The 22,545-nt window shown below is 37.7% G+C and overlaps 1 protein-coding gene across 1 annotated transcript in view; it reads left to right on the forward strand.

The window, feature by feature from the left end:
• The window catches only part of plekhm3 (pleckstrin homology domain containing M3), a 49,235-nt gene extending 27,000 nt beyond the window's left edge, over positions 1–22,235 (forward strand). The window contains exons 6-8 of the mRNA XM_015398967.1: positions 4,887–4,950; positions 15,672–15,829; positions 17,330–22,235. Of these exons, the coding sequence (XP_015254453.1) occupies positions 4,887–4,950; positions 15,672–15,829; positions 17,330–17,492 (385 nt within the window). The 3' untranslated portion in view covers positions 17,493–22,235. The remainder of the gene's footprint in view (positions 1–4,886; positions 4,951–15,671; positions 15,830–17,329) is intronic.
• The last annotated feature ends 310 nt before the right edge of the window (positions 22,236–22,545 follow it).

The following is a 22,545-nucleotide window of genomic DNA, read 5'->3' on the forward strand; positions in this document are numbered from 1 at the left end:
ATTCAACTAATTTTAACAGGTTGTTTTGGATAGAATAATGCTGTATCTGTTCATTTTAAATCCTGATTGTTTTCTTTCAGACAACATGAGCATATCTGCAAATAAAATATAAAAAAATTCCATTAGGAAAAAATGTGTTGTTCATCTTATTTTTATTTACCACAAAAAAAAGGTAATTGCTGAATTGATTGTTTTCTTTAGTATTTAGCAATTCCACTTTGACAAAATAAGAAGAGAAAGTAACAATAACACTAAATTTTAGTATTAATACTTTAAAACATGTTAGTGAATAAATAGCATGTTTGAGGTAAATTGTGTATGTTATAGTAGGATGGTGTAAGTATTTTAATATCTGTGCACTGTATAAGAGCATAGATTTATTATCAGGGAATGAAGTGCAAGGGTCCGGTGCTGTTAATGCCTCATTTTAAACTTTCTTATACAACTTAGAGCATCAATGTCAACAAAATACAACTAACTATATGACTGAGAAATTGTTTTCCAGAAGCTTGTGCTGTTTCTATGAGGTTCATATTTGCAAACTTCCTGTTCCAAATTGCCTGCATGACAATAACTTTGGAGGTCGAGTTTTGTTTGTTTTCCCAAATGATTTATAGATCCTTTTGCTAATTCACCCATAAAATGGTCTAGTCATAAGCAATGCTAAAGATGGTACAGATTTTCTCAAATCTCGTATCACAATACTTTTTATTTACTTGAAATAAATAGAAAATAAATAAAGTTTGCCATAATTGTATGGCTCCTAACAATGGAATAATCTCAAATAAATTTAAGACAAGAAAAGTCATTTGTATAGCAGATAATTTAGAAGCAATTATTAATATAATTACCTTCATGATTAAAATTATCAATTAAATCTCTATTCAAACTATAATTTTTTTATAGAAAGCTTTTAAATAAAAAACAACACGTCCTATTACTTTATTTTTTTAACATATAAAGAGATCAGTGAACACATGACTACTTCGAATTTGGTTTAACTCTTTATTTATTGATTAATTTTTTTGTCAGAAAAAAAAAAGGGTGAAATAATGGATTCATTTTTCACCCTGAGCTCTTCAACTTTAGGTTTTGTTTATTTGCTTTTTTTCTTACCGCTTCGGCTGAATTGGCGCCAATTCTTCAAAACGCTCCAGTTTTCATGATCTCGATATTTGAAATGACACACACATCTAATATCCCCTGAGAAGATCCGTGCGTTTCTGGGTTTGTATTTGTTTATATTGCCTTTTATCTTGACGCATTCCTGTGCAAGACGATTGGAGGCGGCGAATGACTGTTTATCCCATTGAGGTCCCTCACTGAAAGCCTCGTCTGCTCTCTGATGGATTCCTCTTGCCTCGAAGTGGGTCACTAATACACTCAGCTGATGGAGAATTTCTTAAACAGACAGCTTAAATTAATTAATGCTTTTACACACGTAGTGTTTGTTGGTTATTTATGGTAAAATCATTAAAACATATGGTCATGCTGTCGATTTCTGCAGCCATATTAATAAGTTGGATCCGTTCCTTGTGAGAAAACATACAAAACTGTGCTTATCGGGAAAATTCTATAGCTGCAGAACATATAGAGGCAAAGTTGCTTTTACAATATCAAGATGTGCAACATTAAAACCGTAAAGAACAGCTTTGATGTATTTGGTTGGCTGTTAAATTGCCATGTTATTACCCTCCGTATGGCAGTAATGTATTCAACTGTTTGGATGGACTTCCTTTGATGCTCACCTCATGTGTGATAGCCTACAGTCTTAGGAAGAGGTGGGGCTGTTTGGATGATTGGGGAAAAAAGGTAATTTATATGTAGGTTAATCATAACTGTCATTACAATATTTAAATATTTAGGTGTAAGTTATACAAAATACGTAAAACTTTTAAGAGCTTTTTTGCTTTATATTAAGTGATTTTGACAATATTAACTGACTAAATAAACCAAAAATTATACAGGTCTCTGATATTTAAACAATTTTTTGTTTTAATTGAATGTATTTTTGTTAAATACATTTTTTTTTATGAAGGCTGCAGTGAAAATTATGTAACATTACCATTCAAATCTTGAATGCTGGTCTTGACCATGAGCTGGCAGCATATTCTAAGATCTCCTTAATAAAGCTTGATGCTGTTCAGAGAAGCGTCTGTGTTTACTTCTGTCGCATTAGTGATGCCGGCCAGCCGCCCACCACTTCCAAACATGCAGGATTGATGAGGTCCATGGCGCTAAAACCTTCCTGATGTCATCAGTCTGCATCTGGAAAGAGAAATCTGTGGCATATCGGCTGAAGGGCTAAATAGAATGATGTCACACGTGCAGACACATGTATGATGCCGTTTGATGGAGGAGTGTTTGTTGGGTACCTATGCAGCAGTTGGACCCTTTTCACAAATCTAGTCTTTTTTTCTATATTTTTCCCTCTTTCCAATCTTTCAAGTTTTCTTTTAGAACAGACAAAACATCCACTTCCATCAGGAGGTAGGGGGTGAACAGCAGCCAATCAAAACGCTGCGATCGGCGTGTTTAAAACTACAGCTTAAGTCTTTGATGACTCAAATATAAAACAGGGAACAGTGAAAGCACTGCTTTTAAACAACAATTAGATGTGAACTTAGTGAAAGAACGTCATAATCTGTCTTTATGTTTCAGAATTTTATTTTGAAATTGCTTTTCTTAGATGCAGTCTGAGAGTTTTAACTCTGTTGGTCTTTTAATATCTCCAGGTAGTGTTAATAAAGCTGGGTTTTCCACTTGCTGCTGCAGATCGAGGATTGTGACTCGTTCACAACCACTGCTTGTGTTAACAAATATACGGTGCTGATATTTGGGAAGCTGTAATGAAATCTATGAACTGTGCGGTTAAATTGACTCCATGCTCTGCAGTTGTTCAAAGAAATGCCAAAAGGTGGAAAAGTAGATGGGTTTTCTCAACAAACCTGAGGTAGTGCAAACAGCTCTGCTTAAAAACAGGAATATCTCTGGATTAAAAATACTACCAAAGCTTTCTTTTCAGATAAAAAAACTTACTTCTTTTAGGTTTGGGTAGAATTATTGCTATGCATAAATTTAGATAAAAATAGATAAATCTGGTGTTGTCCCTTTGATATAATTTAGTATATTTTTAAGATCTAAAATAAACGAGAAGACTCCCTCTTGTGAGTTTAAACCTCTATTTAAACTTCATTGTATCTTTTCACATTAAAACCGGAGGGTTTTGGTTTAGTGGGATTATATTTGCTCAATCAACTCAAAATATTGCATCAATTTGAATTTTAAGGAAAATGATGCATAGTTTCCTAAAACAAATGAAAATGTCTGTCTGCATTCCCCTCCCAGAGTCTTTACATGGAGAACCACATTTATAAAGAATTACCTCCACTCCAGATTATGGTCTTGTTCCACTACTAAAAAGTTTTCTATTGTTGACATCTTTCCCTGTGAGATGCCCATCTTCTCTCACTGTAGGGTAGAAAAACTAAGTTTTTTCTATTGTGCAGAGCACCTTTCTCCACCATGTTTCCTACAAGGCCTGCTGCAAACAGGGATGTTTATCCTTGCTTTCACACTCTGAATCTGGAAGCTGATATAGAAACTGATTGCATAATAATTACTTTTTGCTCCCGGTTTGTTTTTTTTGTGAATTCTGAATGAGGTTTTATTTATGCAACAAAAGATCCAATTGACTGTCGGAAATTCATCTAGGATTAGATCAGCTGTTGATAGGAAAACCTTGGTTTGCATAGGATTGGAAAGTAGTGTCTTAGTGTGCCACTTGCAAATTTCCAAAGCACCATAGAGTCCACACTCCTAGTCAGGTCAGACCTACCTTTGGTAAACAATCATAATCCTGTAGTGATAAAAGTCTCAATAAAAGGCGTGTCTCTTGTAGTGGAAAAATCCTTCGGGATACTGCTTTAAAATGTCGAGTTAAGGATTATAAGGTCTTACTAATACAAATATTGAAGTAGTTTCTATTTGTGTGCATTCCCAAATCTGTGTGAACCGCTTCTAATCTAATCTGCTAATGTGTTAGCTCTCAAGTGTTTTCAAAGCAAGATCAACACACACAGCACACTCTCCGTTTTTGTGTCCATGTGTGCTTGTTGTCACGCATGCTGGTTCGGTAACCGTTGGTAACCTGCCAAACATTAGATTATCAGTGGTGTCTATCACCAAGGCGCGTTTGGACCACACATACACACACACACACGTCGGTGTGCCTTAGCGACACTCATCACAGCTTTAGATGGGATTTAACGCGGAGCCATCTGATTGGAGGAAGCCTCTGCATTCACATCCTGAAGAAGGAAAAGCTGATTTTAGTTTAGTGTATTTCATCAGGGGTTAGTATGATAAAGATGGCTGTAAATGCAGAGTACATTTTTAACTTTTTTTTTTTTTGCGATAAAAATGTCCAAAGTATGTTTATAGATTTTCAAATGCAGAAAAATGACCCTCCTCCTCCATTCTGATCAGCTTCCCTGTCCGTTCTTTATAAACTAACCAAACCATAATGCTGCCTCCACCGTGTTTCATTCTTGGTTTCTTTTCGCATTTGGATAAAAATGTTTCTTTTATTTTTTTACTGTAGCATCTTCTTTCACATGTTTTCTAAATCTTTTACATGGCTTTACTCCAAACTCTTTTTATTTAAAGGTAATAAAGTAAAGGAGGCTTAAAACCGATGAAAAACTTGTATTGTTTCTTCCACCTTTTTTTGCATAAAATCCCAATAAAATACTCTAAGGTGTGCTGCTGTAAATAATTGTGCCTGGTGCAACACTTTATTTGATTGATCATCTAATTACTACATGCTGATCAGATCACCTGCTGTGAGGAAAGTGATGCACTAAATGTTTTTGTCTCTTCAACAGGATTTTTCCCAGGGAATATCTTCTACAGCACATTCACCTCTACTCTCTGGCTGACCTGCAGCAGGTATGCATAAACACACAGGAGCTGTAGCCAAACCAGACAATATATTTTATATTCAGGCACTGATTAAAGACGCAGCTCTTTTTTTTTTTTTTTTTTTCCTCACCGACACTTTCAGTTTAGGATCTATTAGCATAACCAAATGTGTTTTTTTTTTAAGCTACATAACATAGTATTAAGAGGGATAATCTTTTAGGGACAATTTAGTTAATTTCTTATAGTCAAAATCAACTTTGGCTGAGATTACTATTCCTTTAAAAAACCCAAATGAAGCGCTAATGACGTTAGAGTTAAGATTTCACAGTTCAGACCCTGTGCCCCTTTTTTGGATAAAAGGGAAAGTTTTGTTGTCTCCTCTGTTCCACACCACAAGGGCTGGACTTGAAAACAGTTTCCAGAGTGGAAGGATTAAAAACAACCCAGATTCTGTTGTGGTTTTACAAAGGAAAAAATAAAATCTGGCTATAATGAAAAGTCCTGGCCCGTACGTGGTATGGAGGCCATCAGTAGAAATGAAGGCAAGCAGCAAAACAGATGCTGACCACAGTGTTGGTTTTGTAATTCAAAGTTGGCTGAATATTTTAACCTGGTCTGTAAAACTTTCTAGTTCCTGCCATTTTAAGAGCTTAATCAGTGGAGGGGTTGTTTCCACGCATATGCATTTTGTTGAGTTCCAAAGAATATTCTGCATACTAGTGGCCTGGCAAGGATATTACACCGTCTTTAGTGAGATCACATTAAAACAATGTCATTTTTAATTGATAGTTGTTTGCAAAGGACCTGAGAAAACAAAATCTTTGGATGTATTTAATTAAACTTCTCTCTTTGGTAAGCTTTTGAATGCTCCTTATTTGGATTATTTCATTATTTTCTATTATTTTTACTCAGACAGCATAGCTCTAAAAATTAATTTGTAGCACACTCCCCTGCAATTACAACCAACCCCCGACCAGAGGGTCTCCCCTTACTCAGGAAACCAACGCTTTTGAGGGAAAATCATTCTGTTTTACATATGGATTGCAAAATGAATCCAAATGAACTCCTTGGTTACAATATTTATATAGATACTACATTTATAATGTTGTGCATTCATGGCATTGATATCAATAACAGACTATTCTGCCTTAAATGTGTCTGTCTTCTCTGAAATGCATTTGAACTTTAAAGACATTCTCTTCTCCATCGATCGGGCCTAATTCATTGATGGACTCTACATTCTACATTAACAAGTTATTAGAACATCCAAAAGCTGTGACTTGGTGGTTGCTCTGAACCAATACTTTTGGTAATATAGTGAATATGGCCAGTTGGATGGACCTCGGTGTAGAAAGTAGATGGAGAGCTTCAGAAAATCTTCTGTTGTAGTAGCATAATACCAATCTGAAGAAAAAAGAAAAAAAAATCCTGGTTAAGAAATGGTTTGTAAAAAGAGTTCATATCAAGCGTTCAGGAACTTCTCATGCTAACATTGCCTGATGTTTGTTGTCTCACCTGACGGCTCTTAATGTTTCTTTCTGCTCACTTTTCTGCACTTAAACAGTGTATATCACTATTTAGTTTTTGTGTGTGTGTGTTATATGAAAGACTCGCATTTGTGTAGCAAGAACGAAGAGAAAGAAAGCATGCCCCGGCTTCTCTGCAGTCCAGAATCGAGCCGTCAAACTGAGTCGGGGGTCTGAGGAAAGCAACCAGAAATGACTGAAAAGTCCTTTTGTTTGTCATTATGTTCATTATGTAGTGGCTCGCCCCTATTTTTTTTTTCCTCTTCTTTCATCCCACTCTGACTCAGAGATCGGCCTCAGACTCTCACGGTGAAAGAGATTGGACCCCCCCCTTCCATCTCTTCCACTCCCACACTCTGTGTCTCTCTGCTCCACTAATTGGTCACATTCAGAATCAACAGGCAGAAAAATAAAGCGTGACATCCCTCCATTCTTACCAACATCCCCTCAACCTCACGCACGCTCGCCGCACATGTACGCATCCCTGTTAAAACTCCACAGCTCACCCGAAGGACGCACCCCCCAAAAAAAAGCAGACATTTGCTACTAATTCCAACAACAAGAGTCTTTGATAGAGCCTGCCCTCTCCTCTCTTCCTCCCCCCCCGTCTCTTTCTCCGTCAGAGATTCTCGAGCACTCTGCCTCTTAATTGGTTTTCCATATTAACAAGCTTGTTTCTTTTGATTCTCCTCCTGAATAAAATGACGCACTTAATCAACGTGGCTTTTTTTGTTGCAGCTCAGGGGTCAGTAAAGGCTGCATTTCTCCGACCATAGCTTGGACCACATTAGTCTTTTCACCTCCAGACAAACAGCCTCCACCCATACCCCCCCTGCTCATTCTCTAAAAGCCATATGTGTTTGTCTAAGGACACTCTGCGCTGTTCCTCTGCTGGCTTCAGGGCCGGTTTCTGTGGTTTTGAGCAAAGACTAAAGTAGCCTGAAAAATGTTTGTGTGTATGCATGCAGCTCGCTTCCCACAGTGACACCCTGGCATTCCCTGTATGCCTGGCATGCCTCTCCACTCACACTTGACCAGACACACAGAGGCCTCTTAAGTAAATGTTAGGTGTTCTCAGAAAGGTTTCCACGTTCTCTCGTGGGTTCAAGTGCAGGAGGAGCCCTCTAATCATAGAAGGAAAAGGAGTTATTGGGGGTCTAATGTTTTACTGTCATTTTAAAAACAATTAATTGTCATTTCATTTTAAGGAAGAGCATAAAACATAACATTTTTCTTTATATATTATTCTGAAAAGTGATGAAATAGGTAAAAAAGCTAAATTTCCTACTTGAAGCCGAAAGTTGTAGATGTCCGATGGTTCTGCTGTTGGTCAATTTGCAGGACATTTATAGTTTAAAAAAAAAAAAGCATTTGGAAATGGTGTGAGGATTTAGAAGGAGGTCTGAGAAACTTAAGAAATAAAGGGAAATTGGTAAATTGCTAATGTGCCATTGCCCTGACGAAGATGCTTCTGGCCAAGATGCACTGTCATGTTTTTAGCACATCAGCCATGTACCAATAAAGGCTTTTTATTAACCTTTTTTTTCCTGAGGGGCGCAGAACTTCTTCTAAATGTTCTACCTGATTCCTTACTGAAGAACATCCTCTCACTCCCTAGAAGCACTCCGAGCCCAGCTTCCTTGATTTCAATCGATCGGAGGAGTCTGCAGTCTGTTTGACAAAAATTTCCACCCTAAACCCCAAAGACGAGCCTCTCTCCAAGTTAGTTGAGCTCAGTCATAAATCATTAATCAGGTCAGCGACATCCCACACACCTAAGGTATGAATTTGCCTGTTTTGACGGCGTTAAACCGCTTCAGTAGCAATAGGAGTTTTAGTTTGCTCTGGTTTCTGTCTGATCTGATCTGATTTGGATGAAATCTTGGAAACTCTGTGATGCTGAAAACTAAAATCTCTCCTTTAAACATTAGCTTTTTAGCACCTACAAAAAGATTCTGAGTTCAAAATGCATCTGGAAAAACTCCAGATGCAAAAAAGTTCCATCTTAAGAAAGGTAGGCCCAGATCATGATACTTCCACTGCCGTGTCTCACAGTGAGTCTTGAGTTCTCCTCCAGTGATCCAGTGTTGTTTTTAAACATAACGTTCCTTTTGTAACTATGGCCCAAAATAAGTTTCTCTCTGTAATGCTATTAGTCTTTACCTTTAGAGGGTTTTCCACTTGAAGGAAAGTGTTTATTTTTGCTCTTACTTGCTGAGGAAATCAGAAATGGTATGTTTGTAAAGCGGATTCTACATGAGTAGGTAGATTAATTGTTTTTAATTTTGTTACTACATATTGAGAAGAATAGTTAAAAGGTTGAATGCACTTAAAGCACTTAAAAATGTCCAACTGGAGGCTGAGGGGCCTTTTCTATATTGTTATTAAATGACATATCTATGGATTTATTTTGACAGCAGTAGGATTTTTTTCTATAGTAAATAAAATCAGTTTGCATGTTGTAATAACCTGATGCTGCAAAGCAATTGTCTTTTAAGAAAAGGTTGACAGATTTTTAGAAACTCCCAGGTTAAACAGAGGGACAGACTCCACATTACACACGGCAACATTCATCATGTTTTGTGTATTTTCCCTTTAATGGAGGAGAGCGTGTTATCTAAACATAGTTCACCCTGGTTCTTCCCAGCCTCGTTATCCCAGCTGGCCGTCCGGTTTTTGTCAATGGAGCTGCAGTGTGTGTGTGTGTGTGTGTGTGTGTGTGAGGGAGGGAGGGAGGAGGCCACGCTAACGGCTGTTAAACAGCAGTAATGGAGGATTAGGAGGTTTTGGAGCACAAGACTCTGCATGCAGCAGAGAAAGAGTTTGAACTGGAGGAGGAGGAGTCTGAAGTAGAAGAGCTGAGATTGAGTGTTTAAGAGTTTTTTTTAGAAAGGGGGAAAAGGTCAAATATATGAATCAAGCTCCAGAGATTTTAGTAGTCAAATCCGGTTAATTCAGTTAATGCAACGCTCTCTGTCTGTCTGAACATGGACATTAATAGCTTTTGTTTTATTCCAGCTGCTATTATGTTTTTTATTTGAAGGAACATCTCTAGAAAACTTAAAGTTAGTAACTGCTGTATTGGCCATTAAAGTATCTATAGTTTCAAGGGCATGAACAACACACCAAAGGTTGTAGTCGTCCATGAATGTGCCCATTCGCAATGATTAAAAATAGTAAGACTTATTGATTTAAGATGAGGTTTCACGTAGGGCTGAGCAATTTAGCAAAAAATTAAAATATATTTTGAGATTTCTATTGCTATAATTCTTTTAACTAAGCATAAGCGTGTTGATGTTTTACTCTGGGGTTTCAGTTTTTTCATGACCTTGAAAGGCTGCTTGTCCAGAGTCCAGTGTTGCAGGACTTTGTTGTTAAACTTGCACAAACAAGTTCTTACTTCTACTACAAAGCATTAATATGGGTGCTAGCTGCAGCTCTGTCTTCCCTTCTGTCCGATGGCATTTCCACTTTAATTGTATTACTGCTACCTAAATGGCTGAAAGGAGAATTTTTTTTGTCTTACTCTTGTTAAATGTATTGTGATTAAACTTGTGTGCTTCTGTGATTTGGAAAATGCATTGTTCTAAACTATATTATAATTATATTGCAAATGCAATTGATCCCCAGCTGTACTTTCATAAAAACTGTAGGGATAATATTCAAATAATTTCGGTTCAGTCATAGGACACGATGGAGGCCTTGTGCACCAGCCTTGATCAAAGTGTGACATATCTGCAAAAGGTTAGAACAGGGGTCTTTCAGCTATGTATATGTTAGTGTTTCTCTGTAGCAGTTTCTAAAAAAAATAACACCTCTACAATTTGATGTCGGTGGCACAATAGGAACGCCTCCCTCTGTGGGGGTTTTCAGAAAAAGCAAATTTCTTGTATTTCCCATCAGATAATCAACCTGATTCACTCCTTAATTGCTTCCTTTGCATTATCTTGGTAATCCATGCAGTAACGTATTTGTTTTTTGCATCATGCAATTTACCAACCCCATGTCTGTCCTTGACCTGGAGATCACGATGAAGGCAGACATAAGTTCGAAGGTCAGATGTCCATAAGGTTCCTAAATGTATTATTTCTCACATACAATTTAATCTACATTATTCTGTAAAGACTTTAATCTACATATTTCCATTTAGTTTCATCGTTTTCAAATTTTCAAACAGAAATCCACATTTCAACTGTAAAAAAAAAATTCACTGAGGTAATATAACACCCCCCCACCCCCCAACAAAAGGAGCAAAAGTACAAAAAGACGAAGGGACAAAGTGGTCAGTAAATCTATTTGTCCACAGCTTTCTGAGAAAAATCCCATGTCCATCTTCCTCCTGCAGAACCAGGATATCTAACTGGATGTTTAGCTTAACATGTAACAGAGGGTGTAATGGCGTTTACGTTAGATGCCATTCAGACTCAACATGACTTATGACACCTCACTCCAGAGCTTGTGTTGTCTGATCTGGAGAAATACAATCCCATCGTCAAATATCTGAATATCTTTTTTTTTTTTTTACTCTGAAGAAAACGCGGTTGACATGAACAGACGGTGTTATCCAGACCTCATTAATGTTTGAAAACCCAAACTACTCAGAGACTGTCTGAACTAAAACCTAATCACAATCAACCACTTAATTTAATTTCCTTGTTTAGTTCCTTAGAAAGGTAAAGCCAGGTTTTCTCTGCGCAGCTTTCTGCCAGGTTGGATTAAATCTATGATTTTAAGCTTGAATCTGGTTGTTTAGAAAGACAAACTAATACAGATTCTATTTAACTCATTCAGGAACAACCTGCATGAAATTTCAAGCAGGGCCTGAATTTGTCATAAAAAATAATGCTGTCTGATTATTGCTGCCACAGCATAAGTCAGATTATAGTCATTTCTTTTCTATTTGAGTTCCTTAACCATCTGCTTCAGAATCCAACTAAAACCTGGTTTGAATTAATCATAAGACGGACATTATAGTCAGAACTGTCTGACACAGGCATGCTGACGGAGAAGTAGTCAAGTGTGGCATCTTCAACTACAAGGTAACAAGTTGGTTTTCTGATACGAAGCTCACACTGTGTGACAAGTTAGAGTCCGGTGTAGTTTTCTAGAGATTTCAGTGTCAGTCTGATTGATGAATAAGAAAGCTAAATGAAGTTGGCATATGGATGTTCAGACTGCATGCTAGGCCTTTTAAGTTGTTAACAGTTATGTTATTTTCAGTATCAGTAAGTGATTTTGTTTTTGTTTGTTTTTTTAAAGAAAACTTTAATAGAAAAAAAAGAAATGTGTTAGTCAGAAAAATCCCACAGACACAGGTGCTAAAAAACAGAAAACATCTATAAGAAACAAAGAAAACATTTCTTTTTCTGACATTTCAATGTCTCACAGTCCTTCAGCAGAAGAGAGTAGGACTTTCATCAGATAACAGCAAGGTAAAAGGGAGAATTCTGTTAGACCTTTTATATTTTAATTTACAATCAATCTTCTTTTAGCGACCTTGATAATTTTTCTTTAAGAGAGATACGCTTCTACTGAAGTCTGCATCTGCAGATTAAAGTTTTACAAGAATTGGAGATCACATATCGGTATATGATGGCTCTATCTGAGATTTTTCAAATGATAACATGGTGATGACAAATATGGGACTCCACAGTCTGTAGTAGTTAACTTTAAATCACAACCTGAGCCCTGGCAGCTCTACTGTTGGCTCAGAACTAGTTACATTTTTTGATATGTTCATATTAAACTTCATAGTCTGAGTTACTATCCCGCTGTGATCGAACCGGCCAGCTTCACTGTAATGAAGCTAATAAAACGGTCAGTTATTATTTACTGCAGCTGGAGTAGTTGATATTTGAGCAATCAAGAGAAGTGAAAGCCAGTTTTGGCCATTGGGATAAACCAGGCTGGTAATGGCTTTATGAACTGAGTGTATCAATATGAAGCAAGCTGGATCTGATTGGCTTGTTTTCTGTTTATCACCTTTTCGCTTTTCCACATGTTTAGTTTAGTCACTCTCCATCAGGCCAGCCACCTTTGTGTCCCTTTGTCCCCCTCCAATCAGAGAGCAAGTCACTAGAGTGCTGCTGCATTTCGCTTGACTCTGCCCAGTCCAATTATAGGAGGCCTTAATTACCGAGCCTGTCAGCCTCCATCAGCGGAGCCATTTGTCATGTGGACTGGGCTGGACCGGACTGAGCGGGCCTGCTTTACTTTGGCTTGGTTTGGTTTGGGTGCAGGGGGACGCATGTTTCCTTCTGCCTCCCTCAGTATGTCAGTTTCATCTGGCTTACTTCCAGCCTTGACGCAAGTTACTATACTGATTCCTGAATGCGTATGAGGCTACCTTGAATAGTACGTTCTTTTTTCCAATCTTAAAAAAGTCTGTTATTGCATCCTATTTATACCCCAGGAGAATCTGTATAGTCTAATGTCAAGTTCCAAGAGACTTTAAAAAACAAAGGTACAATTTCTGCAAAAGTGCTTCAATTACATTTCTATTTAAGAAATTACCAAAATGTGTTTCACCTGTTTACATATTAGTGTCTGTATGTGAACATATCAGTTAGGTTTGCTCATGAAGGATCTCATTTTAGTTCTTTGTCCTGCTTTATCTGATTAAGAGCAAAACAGGAGGAGTATATCTTAGTGCTTTATGTTTCATCTGTGTGCGTGTGTGGTTTCTTCCTCCACTACCTACCTCGAGTCCTTCTCTTGTCCTCTCATCGCCTGAAAAACAGCATGAAGGAGGTTATAATTGGGAGGTCCAGAGCTCTGCCAGGTGGAACCACTTGTATCTGAATACAGGCTCTCGCTTCTCTCTCAAGACCTCTTGTTTATTATACCTCCAACACTCTCACCTACTTTTTCTGCTGTTTTTCTGCTACTTTCTCCTTCTCTGTTGAACATGCGCAGATTTTATTATGCTCATGAATTTATCTGCCTTTCTAACCTGACATGATGAAGGTTTGGAAACACGTAGAGTATTTATGTTCTGTGTTCAGTCAACCATAGAAGATAAGCAACAATACAAATCCTCCCCCCTACTGCTAGCCCACTTTTACCTCCTCCTTAAAGGAAGTTGTTGTGTTTCCAAAAATTAGATGGTCGTTCTGTAAAGTGTCATCTCCTTTTTCTGCTCTTCCTCTCTGTTTAAAGCCCTTATCTAAAAATATCCTTGAAAAGGAGCACCTCAGTGCTTATGCAAACAAAAACTTGTGCGTGCAATTAATAGGTATGTTGTGGTTGATCTACAACATCACCCCCGAAACGATACCGGGTGCAAAAGCGTTGATGGACTGCCCTATTTAAATTAGGATTGGGGGAGCATTTTGGCCATTCAAGTATTTCAAATCCATAGTGATGTAGGAAATCATACTTATAGTAAAAATAATAATATTCATGATAAATATTAAAAGAAAATGTAAAATGCATTTCCAGGATAAGAATTTAAAAGTACTTCAAAACAACAAAAGAGTTTAAGAGATCAAAATAATGATGTTAGAAGATAAAAAATCAATCCCCTCTTATGTTGCTTAAAGTTATAGGATCCCTGATGGTTTGTTTGCTCTGGTGGCTGCTAATTTCACTTTTATTTATGAACAAGCTACAATAATGAAGTGTAGTTGTTGTGTTTTTCTGTCTTCGTTTGATTGTATAAAGTTTGTCTGCAATAGAGATTGACTTATATAAGTCGATGGCGATACCGATTTTGTTAATTTGGTCTTAACAATGGGTGGGCAATTCCAGTTCCTGAGGGCCGGTATCCTGCAACATTTAGATTCATCCATGGTCCAACACACCTAAATCAAATGGCTGAGTTATCACCGCAGTATGCAGTCAGTTCCTCCAGAGTCCTCTCTATCATCTCATTACTTGATTCAGGTCTGTTGAACCAGAGGAACATCTAAAAGTTGCAGTATACAGGCCCTCAGACACTGGAATTGCCCACCCCTGGTCTAAACAATCCCCAGATGTGCGTCTGATATTTTGGTCCAAATCAATATTGCTTTTTGCTTCTCCATTTACATGATAAAAATGACCCAACGATAACAAATATTACACATGTCTCACTTTAAACAAACAAAAAGAGAATTTTTTTGACAAATCAGATAAAACATCACAGCCTATCTCTAGTTTGGACCGCGCAGCACTGGAATATATTTTTCCCCCATAGGTTGTGCAACATTGAGCGGAAAATCGGCACAATTTCCATCCAGTACAATCTCCTTATTGTGGTGTTTTGGTATACGTTGATGGTTGGGGAATTATGGTCCTACAGCTCCAAAATATAATTCTTTGATAGATACAGTATATTTCTGTTATTGTCATTTCTGACTGTCCGTGTTTGAAATTTTTGGTCTGCTCCCAAATAAATCACATCGCAGTTGGTAATTACCTTTGCCTGTCCTCCTCCCATTATTGAACATGTTCTGATGATCAGTATAAATATTCAAGAAGGCAGACAAAAACATTTTAGACATGCGTTTGATTTTTACCTTTGTGCACAATATAAATTTGCCTTTTTACTTTATACACACAAAACATTAGTCTAATATTATTTGGTTCTAAAAGTGTACCTTTCCTAACAGCTTTATTTCATATCAGCAATGTGAAGAACAATTACTTAAATGTATCTCTAAAAGAAACTGGTTTAAAACATACTAAACACCTGATTTTTTATTTTTTTTTTGGTACCACCCTTTTAGCTAAATTTTTCTGCCGTTGCATACAGCTTGCTGAATTTAGTGTTAAAATCTTTTACTGTGGCAGATTAGTGAGATTCGTTGCAACTGAATATTCTGGTGGAATGAATGATGGCCTGGTTTATTTTTCCAGCATAAAATCTAAACCTTCTCTCTTGAGGAACCTGGAGTATGATTTAAATGCTCTGCAGATCGTTTGGGTCTGATTAGTGATATGGTTTTTGTTTTGCTACTCCAGACCTTTTCACAGGCTCCTTATCTGAATGTTTTGTCTGCCTCATTGTACAAGAGCGATCATAGATTTTCATAAAGCATACTTCATTGTTCTCTCTCCCATTGTTCTTCAAAGGATTTTCTCAATCCTAACTTGTTGACTTAAAGCCCAGGGCTGTTGTCATGATGATATAGTGAGTTGATTTATCATTATGAGGCCTCACAGCGTGACTTCTAACATTTTATCAGCAGTACATATCCACCTTAGCATCGTCTTCACTTGTCTTCTCTATTCCTTCTAAAGGTGATTGATGGGAAACTGGCTCCCTTCCTGTCCAAGGTGATCAAGTTTGCCAGCTCCCATGTGTTAAGCTGCAGCCTGTGTCGGGAGAAGGGCTTCATCTGCGAGCTCTGCCAAAATGGACAGGTCATCTACCCTTTTCAGGAGAATGTCGCACGAAGGTACACACCCTCACGTTAGCTCTAGAAACCTTAACTCGCCTGAAGCGGCCCGTTAAGAACCGGATTGATATTTCTTAAACCTAAGATTAGATTTAGATAATATGTAAGATGATCTGCCTGCCGTTCTGATAGATCCCAGATAGTTTCAATCAGTATGCAGTTACTGGAATAGTGTCATAAACTTCCTGTTTCACGGGTACATGTTTGAAAAATGTTATTTATTAAAATTTGTTGTTTTCTTTGGTTATTAATAATAAAATCCTTGATATATAAAATGCTGAGGTAAGGTTATAATATGGACGTGTCTCCTTGAGCTTTCATTCTGCTTTTTGTTCGTAACCCCATCTGAATCAGAGGGAGAGGAGATTTTCTTCAACACAGTCTAGAATAGAGGTCATGGATTAGCAGACCAAGGTCCAGATCCAGACCCACCTGCTGGCTAAACCGGACCCAACCTGGTATAAAACATTTATAGACTGCTGCATGTTGTATGACAGCAGTGTCTAACTTCACTTGCACCGCTTCTCCTGTTAATACGGTAAAGCCCTCCAGGGCATTTGGGACAAGGCTGCATGTGATATAAATTAGCCAATGAGCTGCTGTCAGTTTGGGTCACGTCTACTAAGCACTTTTAGACACAGCAGGCAAACCTGTGGCAAGCCGGGCGATGGGAAAGAAGGAGAAGACGATGAGAAAAAGACAGCAGAGAAAGAGTGGACTGCTGGAAGAACTGAGGTGAACTGGTGAAAGAAAAGTGAAATCGTGAGCTCAAAGATGACCCTGCACATTTTGAGTATGTTTGGCTCAACCTGCTGCTGTGAAGCAGGATTCTCCACCATGAAGATAATCAAAAATAAATATGGATCCAGGCTCGAAATGAGAACCTTGATATGTGCTTAAGAATGGCTTAGTCTCCATTCAAACCCAGGTTTAAAGCCTTGCAGGGCAGCCTCAAGTCCACTGCTCTTATTAAGACATAAAAAAGAAAAAAATAACAAATGGTCAGTTCAGGTGTTTTATAAAATATGTGATTTAGGCCATACAGTTTCCCATGGGGGGGTCAGATCCATCTTTTTCTGTCAATTTAAAAAAGAGCCAAATGCCGACCGGTGTTTAGCAGACCTTTGTTAACCTGCTGATCCAGAGGCAGAGAGAGGCAGACAGCAGGGAGATAAGAGCTGAACAGAAGCCATTCCTGGAAGACGCTGATCCGTGGTGTGGAACACACACATTCACAGGCACACCCAGCTGTTGAGCTGAGTGTTAAAGTGTGAGCAGATAACAGCTGGATCTGCTGTCCTGTAGACTCCGGTGAGCAGAACGGAGCAACAGCTCGGTGCAAATAGTCAATAAAACTGTTAATGAAAAATCCTCCTGTAGTAGGGATCTGATATTTAATCCCAGGGTTTTGTATTTTGTCTACAAATATCTTTTAATGCTACATTATGAAGAGGGAAATTTGCTGTTTGAGTATTAACATCGGTTTTTGCTGGCTGACAGGTGTGACGGCTGCGGCGCTGTTTTCCACGCAGAGTGTCGACAGAAAGCACAGCCTTGTCCTCGCTGCGTCCGCAGAGAGCTCCACAACAAGAGGCCGTCGTCCTTCTGGTCGCCTGACGATGACAGCCCTGGCTGCTTTCACATGCCTTACCAAGACACCTGAGGTCCACCTCGTTAAGAGAGGCCGGGAGAGCCGACGGGCCTGTCGAGGGGCCGCCACCCAGGACAAAGTGCCTGTGTTTCTAGTTTGTCTATCTGCAGGTTGGTGCTCGCTTCAGCTTTAACCACGGGACAGATGTAGCTGCAGAGCTCCCACCTGAGCTGAGCCTCCTTCGTCATACTCTAAAGAAGGGAAAAGAACCAACTGCTGCATAAGGCTTTAAAGGCCGAAGCCCTACTTACTTTTTAGTCACCTCTTCCCCTTTAAATGTTCTTATCCCTCTTTCATTTACCTTCTAATCCAGGATAAACACAGCAAATCAAAGCTGATAAGAGCAGAAAGTCGAACTGCACCAGCTTTGCTGCTTGTAACTTCTTACAGCTGAAATTATTACTCAGCATACGAAAAGCTGGAACAAAGCACAACACCTGCTGCTTTGCTGACATGAGAAAACACAGATGCTTTTTGAACCAATTTCATACATTCATTGCAAAATATTGGGTAAAAAATGATTAATCTATTGTGGATTGAAAATAATATTTAATGTATATCTGCTCTTAAGTGCTATAAGCCTACCAAGAATATCACTGCACACAGTAGCCTCAAGTATACTGAATAAGTAAAAAAAATTGTTAATGGGTGAGTTATGTTTGCGTGTTTATCTTAAAAGCAATACTCTGGTGCTCTTAGGAATAATAAAGGTTGGCAGTAATCTTCCTCCTTTTTATACTCTGCATCAAACGGGTCAGAAGCAGTCCTGAAAAGGGTGAAAAAGATAGATTTTTACTTTACATTCTAGTTTAAATTAAACTTAATTTTGATTTGCCACATCAAAAGATCTGTTTTTGTCAACTTTTTTATTTATTTTCTGTCAAAATTTCTTTTTGTTCTGTAATTATGAACAGGAGCTCACAGCTAATGCTTAACTCATTCATTTCTATTCTATCTAACCTCTCACATCAAGGTTTAGAAATGTCATGTTTCTCTAATTGGGTCTGGTTTAAAAACCACACTAGACACTGGGATTTCTTTTTATGAATTTCTACTAAGAAAATAAAGGTTTCATGGATCCTGACTTGTGTAGGAACTTAACGTTTTGTAATGGGGTTCATTTAGCTGTGCAAGATTCCACAAAAGCAGTGAAGTAGCCTTTAGCACCACCGCTAGTTACAGAAACCTAAATGGGTTTTTTGTGCTCAAGTATCCAGAATTTTCTTCTTTTTTTTTTTCTCTCTTTCTATAATCCCCCAAATTTTGTGGCGAATTTCTGAGCTTCACTTTTCAGGTAACCTGGACTACTCATTCAGAATATTTATTCTTCGATTAGCGTCCTTCAATTAGCGTGTTTAGCTTAGCTAGCTTTACAATGAAAACAGTCGTGTCTGTGCCTATGTCATGGTAAATGTAGATCCTTAACTTGACTTCACGATTCCAACATTTTTAACAAATTGTTGCGTGACAAAAGGAGGAATTTTATGGTGATATTTTCAGCCTTCCTGTTAACTGCTGAAAGTGTTCCTCTCTCTCGTAGCCTGAATAAACAGCAGATGTGTATCGACGTGTTGTAGAAAGTACAGTTTCCTTCTAATAGCTTCAACTCTGGGCTTGTTTTTTAAGCTTCTATTTAGAAGTTAAGGCTAATTGATCTGAAAATAAAGCAAAAACAAAAAACTGTGTCCAAAGACGACCCTAAAAGAATTTCTTCTGACTTGTGACCGAGTTAAAACTTCCCATTAATGACCAGTTTTTACATGAAGACCGATTACAGAAGGCAGGCAGAAAAGCTATTGCTCACTGTATTGAAAACATAAAAAGCTGCAAATGTACAGTTACTTGGAAAAAATATCAGGACAAAACCAGTACTGTATATAAAATGATTGTTAAAAGTTATAATCAAACTCATTGAGTCAATGCTTTGATTTTCCTATTAAAAGCTACTATTTATGATGTTTATTAAAAAAAAACGTAATGTTAATAAATGCAAATGATTGCTGTGATTGCAAAAAAGCTACTGACTGATTTATCACGTCCATTTTAAATGAAATAAAACAATTTTCTTCACTTCGTATCAATGTTGAAATGCAATCAAACTTTAAAAGTTAGTCACTTGGCAAACTGTCCTGACTGGAAGATAAGAAGGGCAATAATTGACTGGAACTCCTCTCATTGCTGCCGCTCCTCTCCGTTGATTCTACTTCCTGTTGTGCTTTACTCGTGTATAGTCTATCAGACTTGATAGCAGCTTTAGCTTTTAGTATCTCTATGCAAACTAGATGGCCTTTTAATACCCCCCCTCCCCCCACCACCAATGCTTCCATCTGTACAAAAACACTGCAGCTATTTAATCCGTGCTGTTTTAAACCCGAATTTCGGGAAATTTTGAATCACCTGATTGTTTTATTTTTAGTGAATGAAAACCACGGTGATTGGAAAATATTAAAGTAATTGTTTGTCCTATTATTTTGAACACGCCACAGAGCTCCATTAAAAAAGGCAGGAACAACGTAATTTTTCTGCCGGAAAAAAATAATCCTAAAGATTGACAGCAAATTCCAGAGATGGATTACTGGACTGTTTTTATTTTTACTAGTAGGCGATTAGCTGCTGATACCACTGCTACATAGTTTTTTGTTTGTTTGTTTGCAATGAATTGAAAATACAATGCTGCCAGACTGATTTATCCGCTCCTGCTTAGTTTGAGCCATAGAAAAATTTCAGCTTTGAAACTCACTAATGTGAAAATCACAGGGTCCTGTGCATTCTGCCATTTTGTCCTTTAAAGCCTCTTTCCCACTGAAATCAGCAGGTTAAAGCGGGTTTTTCAAACATGAGTCAATCTGCTAACAATTGTCATTTGGTTTCCTTCCCATTGACAAAAAAAACTGGGTCCTACCCCTCGCTGGCTCGCCGCTGCGTGTTCGATGCCGTCACGCTGGATAAGCTTTGATGATTTCCCCAGTGCGAAAAACATCAGGGAAGTAAACAATGGAGAGAAACATGTGAAGAAGCCAGGGCGTAATAATTGTTCTCTATTGTTTCACTCTTATATCTGTGCAAATCCCTTTTACCGGAGCTGTGCCATCTTTATTGGATATAAACAGATTTGATTTGGCTTCTTAGATCAGCCACGACCAGCAAGTGTTGATGTTTGTACGTTGCGCTCAATGGTATCACATAAATTAGCAGGTTGATCCGGGTCTAATGTTCCATCAGTATGCTCATCAGAGCAGAGACATTTCAAGGAATTTTTTCACATGGCTCGCCTCTTTTGACACGGGTCAGTGAGCCGTTCCCTCTGCCACTAAAAGCCGATTGTTCCCAGCTTTAAACAGGTTTTTCGGCAAGTGGGAAAGGGGTATTAGATGTTTTTGTCTTTCAACCTGACTTCCTTCACTGTTTCATTAGTCAGTTGGTCTAAATGGGGATCAGAACATCATCACTAAGCAGGACTGAAGGCTAATTGAAGTTTTAAAAATAACTTTTTTTTAAATAAAAATCATACATCAGATTTAAGGATTTATTGACAAAATTTGCCTTAATTCATGAGAAGAATTACCAGGATAAACAAACTGCTATCCTATGAGTTTGGGACAGGATGTGCTGTGGTGTGCTGCCAGGTGCAAGCGGAAGAAGTCGTGGTGGAAAAGCTGCAAAATGGCAGATATGCTTGTTTTCCTTAACATTAATGTTTTTTTGTTTTTTCTCATTCAAATGAAACAAGCTACTGTTGAAATTAAAGTGTTTTTTTGTTCATTGCTGAATTATTGTGCTGCTTTGGGTATGTTGCTTTGGGTTGCATTGTTCCATCAAATTGTATTATTTATTCGTGTTTTGGAGCCTGGAAGGGTTTTCATGCGACTGTATGTTTGTTTGCACTGATTGCATTCAGTGTTAAAACTAAGCCATCAATACCCACCTCAGTTGGACAGACAGAACTTTAGTTTTACTTCTGGTCTGAGCCCAAAACGCATATTAGTCATTTATAACAGTATGGTGTTAAAGTATTAGAATATTTCAATGAAGTGTGTTTAGGGAATGCTCATGATGCATTTAGAGGGAATAATCTGGCTCTAAATTTTGTCTTCATCCAAAATAAACAGGCTTTCTTTAGATGATCAGGAGGATCGTTGGTTTTTTTGTTTGTCAGTGTTTTGAATGATAGTTTGAGCTCATTTGTAAAAGTCGTCCTGTAAATTTCCCAGTATTAAAGAACATAGGTTCCAGTACTCGTATATAATCCTGAAATACCTGCTGGGCTCCATATTTTGCAGCTAAAGATGCCAGAATTGTGCTTCAGATCAGATGTTCTTTCATTTATTTCATTTTTATTTATAGAATTGTTTTTTTGTTTTAACAAAGTTGGTGATTTTTGTTGCTGTTGCACTATTTTTTTAAGGGTACCCGCTCATGTTATGTGTTTATTATGTTGGACTGTGAATTGTTTTATTTCAGTTATCATTCTGAGATGGAAAGGCTAAGATTTAGTAATATAATGGCTAAAAAACATTGTTTTTTCTTTCAGTTTTCTGGAAATTGTTGTTTACAAGTACCTTTTACAGTATTTAAGGAGAGTAAATGGAATTCAGCTCTGTGCACTTTTTAAGTGATTTTATGTCTGATTTGTTTGTTTGTTTTTTGCAGCCAAAGTCTTATGCAAAAACATGGAGTGGTTTTTGATCAAATCAGCTCATCCTCATGTCTGGTTCTGTTTGGACTGATCCACTGATGCCAATAAAAACAAACATATAATAGCAAATTGGTGTTTTTTTTATGTTTTATTTTTGATTTGTCTCTTACGTATTAATTTTTTCACCCCTCATTAGTGGAAACATTATTTAATAAAAGAAAAAAATAGCAGATCTTACAGCGTTATGGTCAAGTAACCTTAATTTCTAGATTTTCTTCCCCCCCTAAAGATGTTCCTTACTGTTTTCGCTTACTAGCCCTCTAAATGTTGATCACATTGATCCAAAATTTAAAAAAATTAAAAAGCGAAAAAGATCACTTTGCTCATTTTTTTTAACCTTTATTTAACCAGAAAAAAAATCCCACCGAG

This window comes from Cyprinodon variegatus, unplaced genomic scaffold, assembly GCF_000732505.1.
Source record: "Cyprinodon variegatus isolate N-32 unplaced genomic scaffold, C_variegatus-1.0 Scaffold975, whole genome shotgun sequence".
Lineage (NCBI taxonomy): Eukaryota > Metazoa > Chordata > Actinopteri > Cyprinodontiformes > Cyprinodontidae > Cyprinodon > Cyprinodon variegatus.